Below are 15,492 nucleotides of genomic sequence, written 5' to 3' on the forward strand. Positions count from 1 at the left end.
CCTCTCTCTTTTCTTTTCCCCCTTCCCATATATGCATCTGTTTTCTTTCTTCTATTCCACATATGAGTGAGATTATACAGTATTTGTCTTTCTCTGACTGACTTCGCTTGGCATTATTTCACTCTAGCTCCAATCATGTCATTGTAAATAGCAAGATTTCATTTCTTTTTATGGCTGAGTAGTACTCCATTGTATGTATATACCACATCTTCTTTATCCATTCATCAATCGGTGGACATTTGGGCTCTTTCCATAGTTTGGCTATCGTTGATAATGCTGCTCTAAACATCAGGGTGCATGTATCTCTTTGAATCTGTATTTTTGTATCCTTTGGGTAAATACCCAATAGTGCAATTGCTGAAACGGGGTAGTTCTGTTTTTAATTTTTTGAGGAACCTCCATACTATTCTCCAAGTGGCTGTACCAGTTTGCATTCCCACCAACAGTGTAAGAGGGTTCCTCTTTCTCTACATCTTTGTGTCTATTAGCCATCTGGGTGTCTTCTTTGGAAAAGTGTCTGTTCATGTCTTCTGCCCATTTCTTATCTGGTTTATTGGTTTTTTTGTGTGTGTTGAGTTTGATAAATTCTTTATAGATTTTGGAACTAACCCTTTGTCAGATACGTGGTTTGCAAATGTCTTCTCCCATTCCGTAGGCTGCCTTTTAGTTTTGTTGATTGTTTCCTTCACTGTGCAGAAGCTTTTTAATTTTTTTTTTTAAGATTTTATTTTATATTTATTTGACAGAGAGAGAGTCGGCGAGAGAGGGAACACAGGCAGGGAATACAGGAGAGGGAGAAGCAGGCTCCCCACTGAGCAAGGAGCCAGATGTGGGGCTTGATCCCAGAACCCTGGGATCATGACCTGAGCCGAAACCAGACGCTTGACAACTGAGCCACCTAGGTGCCCCCAGAAGCTTTTTATCTTAATGAAGTCCTATTAATTCATTTTTGCTTTTTTACCCCTTGCCTCCAGAGATGTATCTAGTAGGAAGTTGCTGTGGCCGAGGTCAGGGAGGATTCTTCTGCCTGTGTTCTTCTCTAGGATTTTGATGGTTTCCTGTCTCACATTTAGGTCTTTCATCCATTTTGAATTTATTTTTTTGTGTGATATAAGAAAGTGGTCCGTTTTCATTTTTCTGCATGTTGCTGTCCAGTTTTCCTAGCACCAATTGTTGTAGAGACTGTCTTTTATCCAATGGGTATTCGTTCCTGCTTTTTTGAAGATTAGTTGACCATAATAGTTAGGGATCCAGTTCTGGGTTCTCTATTCTGTTCCATTGATCTATGTGTCTGTTTTTGTGCTGGTCCCATACTGTCTTGGTGACTACAGCTTTGTAATATAGCTTGAAATCCAGAATTGGATGCTTCCAGCTTTGTTTTTCAGAATTGCTTTGGCCGTTTGGGGTCTTTTGTGATTTCATACAAATTTTAGGATTGTTTGTTCTAGCTCTGTGAAAAATGTTGTTGGAATTTTGATAGGGATTGCATTAAATGTGTAGATTCCTTTGGGTAGTAAAGATATTTTAGCAATGTTTTTTTTCTAATCCATGAGAATGGAATGCTTTTCCATTTTTTGGTGTCCTCTTCAGTGTCTTTTGTAAGTGTTCTATAGTTTTCAAAGTACAGATCTTTTACCTCTTTATTTAGGTTTATTCCTAGTTATCTTACTGTTTATGATACAGTTGCAAGTTGGATTGATTCCTTGATTTCTTTTTCTGCTGTTTCATTATTGATGTATAGAAATGCAACAGATTTCTGCACACTGATTTTACATCCTGCAGCTTTGCTGAATTCATGTATACCTAGCAATTTTTTGGCAGTCTTTCGGGTTTTCTACATAGGGTATCATGTCTGCAGATAGTGAAAGTTTGACTTCTTACTTACTGATTTGGATGCCTTTTATTTCTTTTGTTGTCTGATTGCTGAGACTAAGACTTCCTTTACTATGGAAAATAGTAATGGTGAGCGTGGGCATCGTTGTCTTGTTCCTGATTATAGGGGGAAAGGCTCTCAGTTTTTCCCCATTGAGGATGATATTAGCCGTGGGTCTTTCATATGCGGTCTTTATGATGTTGAGGTATGTTCCATCTATCCCTGCTTTGTTGAGTTTTTTATCAGGAAAGGATGCTATATTTTGTCAAATCTTTTCCAGGATCATACGGTTCTTATCCTTTGTTTCATTACTGTGGTGTATCACAATGATTCATTTGTGAATATTGAACCACTGCTGGAGCCCAGGAATAAATCCCACTTAATCGTGGTGAATAGTTCTTTTAATGTACTGTTGAATTTGATTTGCTAGTATGTATTGAAATTTTTTACATCTGTGTTCATCAGGGATATTGGGATCATCAGGGATATTCTCCTTTTTAGTTGGGTATTTGTCTGGTTTAATATCACACTAATGCTGGCTTTGTAGAATGAGTTTGGAACTTTTCTTCCACTTCTATTTTTTGGAACAGTTTGAGAAGAATAGGTAGATACTAGCTCTTCTTCACATGCCTGGTAGGATTCCCCTGGGAAGCCATTTGGCCCAGGACTTTTGTTCGTTGGGAGATTTTTGATTACAGATTAAATTTCTTTGCTGGTTATGGGGTCTGTTCTAATTTTCTACTTCTTCCTATTTCAGTTTACTAGTTTGTAAGTTTCCAGGAATTTACCCATTTCTTCCTGGTTGCCCAGGAAGATACTTTTTCATAGTATTCTCTTATTCTTTGTATTTCTGTGGTGTTGGTTGTGATCTCTTTTCTTTCATTCATGATTTTATCTATTTGGTTTATTTCTGTCTCTCTCTTCTTTCTTTCTTTTTTTTCTTTTTTCTTTTTTTTTTTGATAAGTCTGGCTAGGGATTTATCAGTTTTCTTAATTAGGAACCAGCTCTTAATTTCATTCATCCATTCTACTGTTTTGTTTGTTTGTTTGTTTCTATTGAATTATTTCTGCTCCAGTCTTCTTATTACCCTTCTTCTGCTGGCTTTAGGCTTTATTTGCTGTTCCTTTTCTAGCTCCTTTGGGTGTAAGATTAGGTTGTGTATTTGAGACTTCTCTTGCTTCTTGAGATAGGCTTGTATTGCATTGTACTTCCCTCTTAGGACTGCCTTTGCTGCTTCCCAAAGGTTTTGGACTGTCATGTTTTCATTTTCATTTGCTTCTATGTACTTTTTTACTTCTTCTTTAATTTTCTGGGTAACGCATTCATTCTTTAGTAGGATGTTCTTTAACCTCCATGTATTTGAGGTCTTTCTAAATTTTTCCTTGTGGTTGACTTCATGTTTCATAGCTTTGTGGTCTGAAAATATGCATGGTATAATCTCGATCTTTTTGTACTTGTTGAGGACTGATTTCTGACTGAGTATGTGATCTGTTCTGGAGAATGTTCCATGTGTACTTGACAAGAATGTGTACTCTGCTGCTTTAGGATGAAATGTTCTAAAACTGTCTGTTAAGTCCATCTGTCCATCGTGTCATTCAAAGCCTTTATTTCCTTGTTGATTTTCTGCTTAGATGATTAGTCCAATTCTGTAAGTGGGGTGTTAAGTTCCCTACTGTTATTGTATTATTATCAAAGAGTTTCTTTATATTTATCATTAATTGATTCATATATTTGGGTGCTCCCAAGTTGGGGGCATAAATATTTACAGTTGGTAGATCTTCTCTATGGATAGACCTCTTAATTATGATATAACACCCTTCTTCATCTCTCATCATAGTTTTTATTGTAAAATCTAGTTTGTTTGATACAAGTATGGCTACTCTGGCTTTCTTTTGATGTCCATTAGCATGATAGAAGGTTCTCCATCCCCCTACTTTCAAACTGCAGGTGTCTTTAGGTCTAAAATGAGTCTCTTGGAGACAGCATATAGATAGGTCTTGGTTATTTTTTTTTTTTACCCATTCTGATACCCTGTGTCTTTTGATTGGAGCATTTAGTCCACTTACATTCAGAGTGATCATTTTTTATTTTTTATTTATTTTTAAAGATTTTATTTATTTGAGAGAGAGAGAATAACTGGTAGGGAGGGGCATAGGGAGAGAGAGCAAGAGAGAGAGGCAGACTTCTTGCTAAGCAGGAAGCCTGACACGGGGCTTGATCCTAGGACCTGGAGATCGTGACCCAAGCCAAAGGCAAACACTCAACTGACTGAGCCACCCAGGTGCCCCTAAATTCACAGTTATTATTGAAAGATATGAATTTAATGCCACTGTGTTACTTGTAGAGTTGGTGTTTCTGGTGATGTTCTCTGGTCCTTTATAGAGTTTGTTGCTTTTGGTCTTCCTTTCCTCCACTCAAAGAGTCCCCCTTAAACTTTTTTGCAGGGCTGGTTTATTGGTTATGAACTCCTTTAGTTTTTGTTTGCCTGGGACACTCTTTATGTCTCCTATTGTGAATGACAGCCTTGTTGGATAAAGAATTCTTGGCTGCATATTTTTCCCATTTCAGCACATTGAATATTTTCTGCGACTCTTCTGGTCTGCTAAGTTTCTGTGGACAGATCTGCTATGAACTTGAGCTGTCCTCCCTTGTAGGTTAAGGACTTTTTTCCTGTTGCTGCTTTCAGGATTCTTTCCTTGTCTGTATATTTTGTGAATTTGACTATAATATACCTTGGCAATGGCCAGCTTTTGTTGAATTTAATGGGAGTTTTCTGTGCTGCTTAGATTTTGATGTCTGTGTCCTTCCCCAGATTAGGGAAGTTTTCAGCTATAATTTGTTTGAATAAACATCCTCCTCTTTTTTTTCCCGCTTTGTCTTCTGGGACTCCTAGGATATGAATGTTAATATGTTTTAATAAGTTGCTGAATTTCCTAAGTCTGCCTTTCTTTCCCTCTTCTTTTCAGCTTCATTATTTTTCATAATTTTATCTTCTCTGTCACTGGGTCACTCCTCTGATTCGTCCATCCTTGTTTTTATGGCTTCCATTTGGGTTTGCATCTTTTAATTTTAATTTTGATCTGACTAGATTTTAGTTCTTTTATTTCTGCAGGAAGGGATTCTCTGGCATCTTCTATGCTTTTTTCGAGGGCAGCTGTATTCTTATAATCGTAGTTTTAAATTATAGTTCAAACATCTTACTTATATCTGTGTTGATTAAATCCCTGGCCTTGAGTTCTAATTCCTATTCTTTCTTTTGGGATGGATTTCTCCATCTTGTCATTTTGTCCAGAAAAGAAAAGAAGAAAGAAAAAAAAACCCAAACAAAGGAAAAAAAAACAAACTAGATCCTGTGTGTGTTTTGGTCTGTAAAAGAATCTATGTCCCAAAATATTTTCACTTTCTTTATTTTCTTAAACAAAAAATTAGAAATATACGTGTAAATAAAAATTAAAAAATTTATAATAAAAGATAAGGACTTGAAAAAGAAAATAAATGAAAAATAAATAAATAAAGAATAAAAGTGAAAAAAGAAGCTAGATTCTATTTCCGCAAGAGCTGAAGCTTTGCAGTCCTCTATGATCAGTAGACTTGGGGAATGAGTTTGTGCTTGTCGTCTGGGGGTGGTGGGCCGGGGCCTCCTGCCCTGCTTCTCAAGTGGACTTGTTTCAAAGGAAATGTGCTTCCAGCGTGCAGGAGGGTTGGTGTATGCCGCTCCAGTCTCCTCTAGGTGTGCTGTTTTGCTCCCTGAAGGCACTGACGGAAAGGATGAATACAGTCGTGCCTGGGTCTTGGCTGAAAGTTTGTGCTCTTATTCTTCAGTGAGCCCTCACAGAAGAGCAGTCAGTCACCACTGTTTGTGTGTGGTTTCCCTCTGAACCCTGTGTTCACCATACCTGTGTCTGAGCTTTTTTATCTCGGGGGTGCGACTTAGTTTCAAAACTCCAAAATTTTAGGAACTCTCGTGGTGTAGACCTGTGCTGTTCCTCCTGGGGAGGGTCTTGCCCTGCTTTTGTCATTTGCTGGCAGGTCCCGGGAAAGTAGTCACATGACTCGCAGTTGTTCACAGTTTATGGCAAAACAGAGTGGAGAGCTGATACCAAGACCCACTGCTCTTGCTCCTATTCCTGGAAACAGTGGCGTCACTCCTTCTTCTTGTGACCCAGGCGATCTTCAGACCAAGATGTCACTGCTGGGATTCTGCCCACTTTGCCACCTGAGCACTTTGAAGACAGGCACGTCCCCCATGGTAGAGGACTTCTAAAAGTTCAGATTTCGTGCTGTGCTGCTTCTAATACTTTGCAGTAGGCTCGGTAAACAGGCTCCCTCCTCCTTACTAATAGCTATATCTCTCCCAAGTCAACTCTCTGCACCTCCTGCCTTTCAAGAGGAGGTTGCTTTTCTTCTTGTAGATTTGCAGTGTTTGTTCTTTCAGACCTCCAGTTGATTTCTTGGGTGTTCAGAATGACTTGATGACTATTAAGCTGTGTTTGAGGGTTGAGACAAGCTTAAGGTCTCCCTACTCCTCTGACATCTTAACTCCTCCCTCAGTTTTTTGTTTTTTGAAATAAGAGACACTTGGTCTTATTTATAGAAGATACAGGAGAGTAGTGGTTCATTGATGGTATAAGGTTTAGCTTGTGCCTGATTGGTGCTTTTGCTTAGTAGTCAAATATCAGTGGTAAAAATTTGATTAGAAAAGAAGTGGTATAGATAAGTGTGATATAGCTCAGTGTGGTAGGTGAATATAAAGTTATTATATAATTACCAGTGGCTTTCCTACATGCCATTTACCAGTGGTAGTCAATGAATACATGCAATGGAGTCCTATTTGTATTAGTGACAGCATGAAATACTTACCTAGAAATAACTCTATTGGAAATACAAGGATGAAGAAAATGACAAAACTAGACAGAAAATTATAAGAGATTGAATAAATGATAAGCTTCTCTTGTTCCTGATCAAGGAGACTTAATTTTTTTTTAAAAGGTTTTATTTGTTTATTTGTCAGAGCAAGCGAAAGCAGGCACAAGCAGGGGGAACCGTAGGCAGAGGGAGAAGCAGGCTCCCTACTGATCAAGGAGCCCAATGCGGGGCTCAATCCCAGGACCCTGGGATCATGACCTGAGCTGAAGGCAGAGGCTTAGCTGACTGGACCACCCAGGCATCCCGAGACTTAATTTTTTAAATGTCAGTACCTCCTATTATAATTCATCATCAAATATAATCTTAACAGAAATTCCAGTGGAATTTCTTTTTGGATGATGCTAAAGTTTATCTGGTATACTAAATAAGCAAAACTAATTATACAAGTAAATTTGAAAAATACATTGATACTGATTCAAGAATTCATTGGTGGATTATTGGGGTGAGAAATTCTACAACTTGATGTAAAAAGAAATCAGTCTTAAAGAGGAAGGGTTAGAGTTTTCTACATAGTATTGAGAAGATTTGCTGAGTATTTGGGGGGAAAAAATAAACTCTATAAACTTTATAACATTACCAAAATACATTCTAAGTGAACTAAAGAGTTAAATGTAAAAACAGGCAGAAAAAAAAAAAAAACTAGCAGAAATTACTGGGAAAAAATTACAGAGTAAAAGATTCAGGATATAAAAATTACATTTTCTGAATTTTAGACAGCCAAAGAAAAGCAGAAAGTAGGATGTTTGCAACAGATAAGTGAGAAGGTTAGTATTTTTTAATATACTAAGAGTACTTCTAACTTGGTAAAAAGGATGAATATCTGATATATAAAGACCAGATTATGCAAAGAAAATGCAAATGGTTCATTAAATATGAGTGCATCTGTAGCCTCAGTGGAGAATACGTGCAGTTTAAGGTTAGATGCCTTTTTTTTTTTTTTTTTTTTGGTCAAGACAATGGCAGATTAAGTTGTAGCAGTCAGTCCTTTTGAGGTTTTGGTGAGGGAGACAATACTACTGAGAGGGAGGTAAATCAATTCTTTTTTCAAAAAACATTTTAGGAAAGTGGAGCAAAAGCCCCTATAAGTATTTATCTCTTGTTGGGGATCCCCAGCTGGGAAGTAGGTACTGTTATTATACCTGCTTTATGTGGTAGGAAGTGGAAACTCAGAGAAGTGAGCCCACTCTCCTGGGCTCAGACAGCTCCTGGGGAGCTGACACCCAGACCCTCTAGTTTCACTCCAGGCCCAGAGCTCCTAACCACTGGACTTTTCTTCTCAGGAAACAATCTAGATGTCTAACACAATATTTGACTTATGGTACATTTGCCCAAGGGTATATTATGTAGCCATTTAAAATAATGTTTTAAATAATAATAATAATAATTCATCAAGTGTTTACTAGGTGCCAGGTACTGTGCTAAGGCTTTCCATATGTTTTCATCTGATGTTGAGTAGGATGATGTTTTGGAATGTAATTTTTTTTTTTTTCTTAAATGTATTTGACAGACAGAGATCACAAGTAGGCAGAGACGCAGGTAGAGAGAGAGGGGGGGAAGTAGGCTCCCCGCTGAGCAGGAGAGCCCGATGCGGCGCTCGATCCCAGGACCCTGAGATCATGACCTGAGCTGAAGGCAGAGTCTTAACCCACTGAGCCACCCAGGTGCCCCTGGAATGTAATTTTTTGAAAGCAGATAATCATGTTGAATGTATAATTCCAGGTTTTGTTTGTTTTTTTTTTTTAATATAGTAACTATAGTGTGTATACAAAAAACTGAAAGAATATTCTAAAATATTAGTTGTAAGGTTATTTTATGGTATTATAGGTGACTTTTTTAAAAAAAAAGATTTTATTTATTTATTTGACAGAGATCACAAGTAGGCAGAGAGGCAGGCAGAGAGAGGAGGAAGCAGGCTCCCCGGTGAGCGGAGAGCCCGATGCGGGGCTCGATCCCAGGACCCTGGGATCATGAGCTGAGCTGAAAGCAGAGGCTTTAACCCACTGAGCCACCCAGGTGCCCCTGTATTTACAGGTTTTCTAACATTAGCATGTATTAATTAAAATTAGGAAGTGATTAAAAGTATAACTAAAACATATATTTTAATATACTTTTATTTTGCAGACTCTTATCGAACAAATAGAACAGCGATCTGAAAAAATACCTGAGTGAGTACCTAGAAGTTCTTCAAACTACCTTCTTCTTGATGTGGTCCTGATATTTTCTGAGCAATTACCTTTCATACTATGCAGGCTTTTTCTTGTAGCACATAACTTATTTTGGGGAAAGGTTGTAGACCTGACTTTGAGTTTGCAAGGCATCTTTTTTTCCCATAGCAGTATTTTCTTTTAATTTCAAAGTTGTAAGATCTTTCTGTACTCTTGGGAGATAAATCTTTCTTTAAAAGAATAAAAATTACAGCTTTTGAACCACACTTCATTATGGTTTGCTTTTTCTTTTCATAGATAAATATTTCCAGTATTTAATGTGGGCAAATGAGAGGTGACCTTATTGCTTTAGAAGTTTTGAAATCTTTTCTGGAATTTAAGATTAGATTTAATTTCCATACCTGAAATCAGAAATTTATACTCTCATTTCATTTGCTTTTCATCAGATACCAACAACTGCTAAATGACATCCATCAGTGTTACCTTGACCAGCGGGAGCTCCTTTTGGGCCCTAGCATCACTTGTACTGTAACAGAGTTAACAAGCCAGAATAACAGAGATCATTGTGCCTTGGTAAGCTTCAGCTAGTTTTGATTGATGTTAAACCTTCTTCTAAAATATTTTGGTCTTTGAAGCTTTTTGGATAGATAGCTTTTTGGGTAGATCAGTTTGGATCCCATATCAACAAGCTTTTAGAGAATTTTTCTTTCAGTTATGAGGAATCCAATAATTAGCATTCAGCTTATCAAAATATTCTCATTTTGATCTTGTTTTTGAAGAATGAAGATTCACGAACAAGTATTACTCCTTGAAAGATGAAGTTTCACAGTTTGTGGATTTATACTGATTTAATTTAGCTTTTGCTGAAGAAGTGCTTTTTTTGTTTAGCAATTTTAATTCATACTATAGAAAAATACATAAAATTGTTTTATTAAATACCCCCTCTTCAACTAGAAGAGTATTTTCACTGTCAAAAGTTTAGAAAATAAAAGAAGAAAATAAAAATGAGCCATATTCACATTTTGCCGTAAACAATTGTAAACCAAGCAATTTCTGTTTTTCAGGGGGTTGTTTTATGAATATATGTGCATAATTTCAGTGCAAATAGAGTATTTGTTTTATTCATAAATGCTGGAATCATTGTGTGTCTTTAACTATAGGTAATGTGTGTTTATTTCCTGCAGATTCGCAGTGGCTGTGCCTTTATGGTCCATGTATGCCAGGATGAGCACCAACTTTACAATGAATTTTTCACAAAGCCAACATCAAAATTAGAGTAGGTGGTACACAAACTCTTGTTTTTAAGATTTAGTATGCTAATGATCATTGTGGCTTATTATATTATAGGAGTATTTTAAAATTAACTGCAAAGTGTTTTAATTTTTATGAGTGTGTGAACAGAATATTATTGGATGGAACAGTGATTATTTTAAAATAAATGTGCAATTTAAAGGCCAACATGCTTTTATATTATTTATAATATATCTATGGAGACAATGTGGTATGATAGTAAGAAGCCTATATTGGAAACTAAGTCTTGGCAATGTATATCCCTTTATCTCCACCTAGTATTATAATTCCTTATAGTTAAAAAATTGTGGTTCTAATTAGTGAAAGACACTTAAAAATACAGACGCTATTTAATACCTTTTCCTTATTTTTCTCAAAGTGTCTTTTCAGCTCCTGTGTTAGTCACTTTTGATTTCTTCATGTTGGTGATTTTGACTCTTAGAAAGATTCCAAGATTATAACTTTTATAATGAAGAAGAGTCAAATGTATCTTATAGTTTTGATTAGGTTGATCACTTTTGATGAAATGCTATGTATAGAAGAGTATTATGGACAGTATGAAGAATATAGACGACTTAAGTCTTTCTTTTCAAATGTTTAAAATTGTCAAAAATACTTGTATGTCCAAGTACTTTGAGTTTTATCTAAGTCCAAGTATTAAAGAATTTTCAGTTCATCTTTCCTAGGGACAGTGTTACATTTGATTCACAAATGATGTAGAAGATAAAAGGATAATTATATCAACCAAAATATTTATTATTATGTTTTAAAGGACATATATAAATTATGGCTGAAATAAGTAAAGTTGTAATAAATTGACATAAATTGATATTTGGCCACGGCAGCTGCTTTGGAGTGGCTGCTGAAGACTGCTTATGGATTTTGCGCTTTTAAAGCAAAAAAAAATCTACAGTATTATTTTCACCCTCTGATTTCTCATTAAATAGTGTTCCCATGCATGGTTTTCCAGTAGATTTTTATTTTTATTGGCTAGAAGAAATCAGTGATGCCTTTTAAACCATTAGAAAAATCCTGAAGATTACTACTTATAACCATGTTTTATTCTTTCATTTTAGTGAACTTTTGGAGAAACTGTGTGTGTCGTTGTATGATGTCTTCAGGCCATTGATCATTCATGTTATTCACTTAGAAACTCTGTCAGAACTTTGTGGGATTCTTAAAAATGAGGTGCTTGAAGATCATGTACAGAACAATGGTAAACAATAATTAGAAATGATAATTTCAAAAGTTTTAAAAATTATATCTGTGGCTCAATGAATTTTAAAACCCTCTATTCTTTATCCCATTCACCTATATAAATTTATTATTTTTATAGCCTGGTTTGATGCCTTTTAAAATCAGGATACACCTTATTTTTTGACTAAAGGTTCAAATTAAATGGGAAAAGAATTTTAAGATCTGGGCAAAATTGGTAATAAAATTATAGTTCACTTTTCTTTCTGGCATCTGTCAGAGAGAATTGTCAGTTTTGAGCTAGACTTTTCTAATACATTCTTTTTTTTTTTTTTAAGATTTTATTTATTTATTTGACAGATAGAGATCACAAGTAGGCAGAGAGGCAGGCAGAGAGAGAAGGGGAAGCAGGCTCCCTGCTGAGCAGAGAGCCCGATGCGGGGCTCGATCCCAGGACCCTGGGATCATGACCTGAGCCGAAGGCAGAGGCTTTAACCCACTGAGCCACCCAGGTGCCCCTCTAATACATTCTTACCAAAATACCTGAAGTCATTGACTATATTGCATACTCTTAATTTAAAAACAAGAATTATTTTAGTGTACATATATAATTATGACTTATCTTTTTTGAAATTACAAATGAATTCTCTGGAAAACTCTAACCATCTGATACATTCTTTAATATTGATTCGATTGTCATAGAAAACATGACTTAAGTAACTTTAAAAAAACCCTTCAAGTAATTATTTTACTGGCAGAAATTATTGTTCTCACTGTGACTTTCCTTAGGAGACACTAGGTTTGTTATGCTTCCAGAGTTTCTTATTCTGCTGCATTTAGTTCATTCTAAGATGTGTATTTTCTTACATATTAATGCCTCTGAATTAAATTAATTTGAATATTTATGTTATATCGTGTCTCCAACTCCCCAGCCCTTGAAAGGCTGTTACGGAATTAATGGTTTGTTTTAACATTGATGGCATCTTAGGAATGCAGACATTCTATATGAACTCATACTTTGTCTTAATTTTTTACTCATATTTCCTCATGGAAACCTTAATAAGTCATTTAATATTTGTGGGACTCAATTTATTTGTAAAATTGGAATGATAACCCAATGAATAATCTGCCCTAGCTGTCTCTCAGGATTGGTCTGAAGTTGAATGAGATAACTTTTAACAAGCACGAAACACTTTAAAATTCAGACTTTATTATTCATGTTAATAATAAAAATAATATCACAGAGTGTCAGAAAAAAGGTATAAGGGCATATTTATTTCCCAATTTTAAATTTGAGGAAATTGAAAGACATTTATTAAGTTTTTCTGAGGTCATTGAGTCATACTGAAATAGAATGCAACCACAGTCCCAGAGGCAAAAATGCTTCCTACTACTGCTGGACACTTGAGTAATATTTTTGCTTGTTTAAAGAAAATACTTTCCTAAATATAAAGGAATGGATGATTATACTTTTTTATCAGCTGAACAACTGGGAGCATTTGCAGCTGGAGTAAAGCAGATGTTAGAAGACGTACAAGAGCGCCTTGTCTACAGAACCCACATCTACATTCAGACAGACATCACGGGGTACAAACCTGCTCCTGGAGATCTGGCATATCCTGATAAGTTGGTGATGATGGAGGTAGGGTTCTCTTCTTTGATCTTGATTTCTCCCATACACCTTTTGGATGTTTGGTACTAGTAAAAATAGGATTTTTCTTTTTAATTCTCATTCAAGATATAAAATCAAGATAAACTTGCCATAAAGTCACAGGAAATAAAATTTTAAAAAATTGAACAACATAATCTGTTAGGTTCTTTTTCCTTCAAGTTGTATTTTGTAATTCATTTCCCTCCCTTTTGTAGGAAATATGTGTTCTCAGGTTTTGTTTTGTTTTTTTTTTAAGATTTATTTATTACTTTAGAGAGAGAGTGTGCTTGTCATGAGCATGGGGCAAAAGGGCAGAGGGAGAGGGAAAGGGAGAATCTCAGGCGGACTGCCTCCTGATCATGGAGCACGACATCAGGCTTAATCCCACCACCCTGAGGTCACAACCCGAGCTGAAATCCAGAGATGGACACTTAACTGACTGAGCCACCCAGGTGTCCTGTGTTCTTAGTTTTTAAATTGAATTTGTGCTCCCTGTGATTTCTCTTTTTTAAAATAAATCGCACAGAAGAGGGTCTTGATAACATAGGAGCCACCATAGTTGATTGTCATAGAACCATGTGTCATGCTGTCTCATAAAAACCCTGTGGGCCATCTCCTCAAAATTCTGCAGTACTGATGTCCAATTTATGGTTTGAAGAGCTAGAGTTACCTCACTGACCATTTAGCTCACTGATTCAGTTACATATGAATATTTTCTTTTAGTGCTGGACAGAGTTTAAATAATGCTGAGGGTATTAGTACTAAACCAGAATTAGAACCTAGAACCTTTTTTTCTTTTTAAGTAGGCTCCATGCCCAGTGTGGAGCTCAACATGGGGCTTGAATCAAGATCAAGATGGGCTCACATGAAGGGTCAGACACTTAACCACCTAGTTACCCAGGCACCCTAGAACCTAGAACTTTTTTAATGGAAGTTTCAAATATAAGCGAAAGGGAGAGGGAACTATATAATGACTCTTGCATATTATTATGCCAGCTTCCTCATGGCCAATCTTACTTCACTTAGAGCTCCATTACTCCCTTCCACACCATTAATTATTTTGGAGCAAATTCTAAACATTTCATCAGTAAATACTTTAGCATTTACTTTAGTATCAAAAGGTAAGGCACATTTTATTTTTTGCAGTGAAGTCTTTTTCTAGTTTTATTGAGAAATAATTGACATATATCAGTAAGCTTAAGGCATAGAGCATGATGATTTGATTTACATACATTATAAAATGATTACCACAATAGCTTTAGTTAACACCCATCATCTTATATAGATAACAATCCAAAGAAAGGAAATTTCTCTTTGTGACAAGCTCTTAGGATCTACCTCTGAACAACTTTCCTCTCTGTATACAGTGTTTATTGTTAACTATAGTCATCGTGTATATTACATTCCTAGTGTTTATCTTGTAACTGGAAGTTTGTTGTTTTTTTTTGTTTTGTTTTGTTTTTTAGATTCACATATAAGTGAACTCATACAGTATTTGTCTTTCTCTGACTTATGTCTTTAGCATAATGTCTTTAGGGTCTGTCCATGTTTTTGGACGTGGTAGGATTTCCTTGTTTTTTTTTATGGCCAAATAATATTCCACTGTCTGTATACACCACAACTTCTTTATCCATTCATTCATTGGTGGACACTTAGGTTGTTTTCATGTCTTAGCTATTGTGAGTAATGCTGCAGTGAACGTAAGGGTGCAGATACCCTTTGAGTTAGTGTTTTCATTTCCTTTGGATATATTCCCAGAAGTGGAATTGCTGGATCATATGGTAGTTCTATTTTTAATTTTTTGAAGATCCTCCATTCTGTTTTCCAGAGTGGCTGCATCAATTTACAGTTTTGCCAATAGAGCACAAGGTTTCTTTTTTCTCCACATCCTTGCCAACACTTGTTACCTTTTTTTAAAAAAATATTTTATTTGTCAGAGAGAGTACTTGCATGCATGAGTGGAGGAGAGGTAGAGGGAGAAGCAGGCTTCCTACTGAGCAGGGAGCCTGATGTGGGACTCGATCCTAGGACCCTGGGATCATAACCTGAGCTAAAGGCAGACGCTTAACTGGCTGAGCCACCCAGATGTCCTAACACTTGTTACCTCTTGTCTTTTTGACAATAGCCATTCTAATAGGTGTGAGATGGTATCTCATTATGTGCATTTCCCTGATGATTATTGATGTTGAGCATTTTCATTACCTGTTGGCCATTTGTATATCCTCTTTGGAAAAAATGTTGATTCAGGTCCTTCATCCATTTTAAATTGGGTTAGTTTTTATGCTGTTGAGTTGTATGAGTTCTTTATACCTTTTGTATATGAATTCCTTATCACATACATGGCTTGCAGATATTTTTTCCCATTCCATAAGTCATGTTTTCACTTTGTTGA

General features: G+C 36.1%; 1 protein-coding gene across 1 annotated transcript in view; it reads left to right on the forward strand.

Annotated features, from left to right (window-relative positions):
• The window catches only part of COG3 (component of oligomeric golgi complex 3), a 73,467-nt gene that overhangs the window by 21,072 nt on the left and 36,903 nt on the right, over positions 1-15,492 (forward strand). Inside the window, exons 9-13 of the mRNA XM_080798181.1 lie at positions 8,922-8,965; positions 9,412-9,538; positions 10,150-10,241; positions 11,332-11,471; positions 12,931-13,091. Of these exons, the coding sequence (XP_080654307.1) occupies positions 8,922-8,965; positions 9,412-9,538; positions 10,150-10,241; positions 11,332-11,471; positions 12,931-13,091 (564 nt within the window). The remainder of the gene's footprint in view (positions 1-8,921; positions 8,966-9,411; positions 9,539-10,149; positions 10,242-11,331; positions 11,472-12,930; positions 13,092-15,492) is intronic.

This window comes from Martes martes (assembly GCF_963455335.1).
Source record: "Martes martes genome assembly, chromosome: 3".
NCBI classification, from domain to species: domain Eukaryota; kingdom Metazoa; phylum Chordata; class Mammalia; order Carnivora; family Mustelidae; genus Martes; species Martes martes.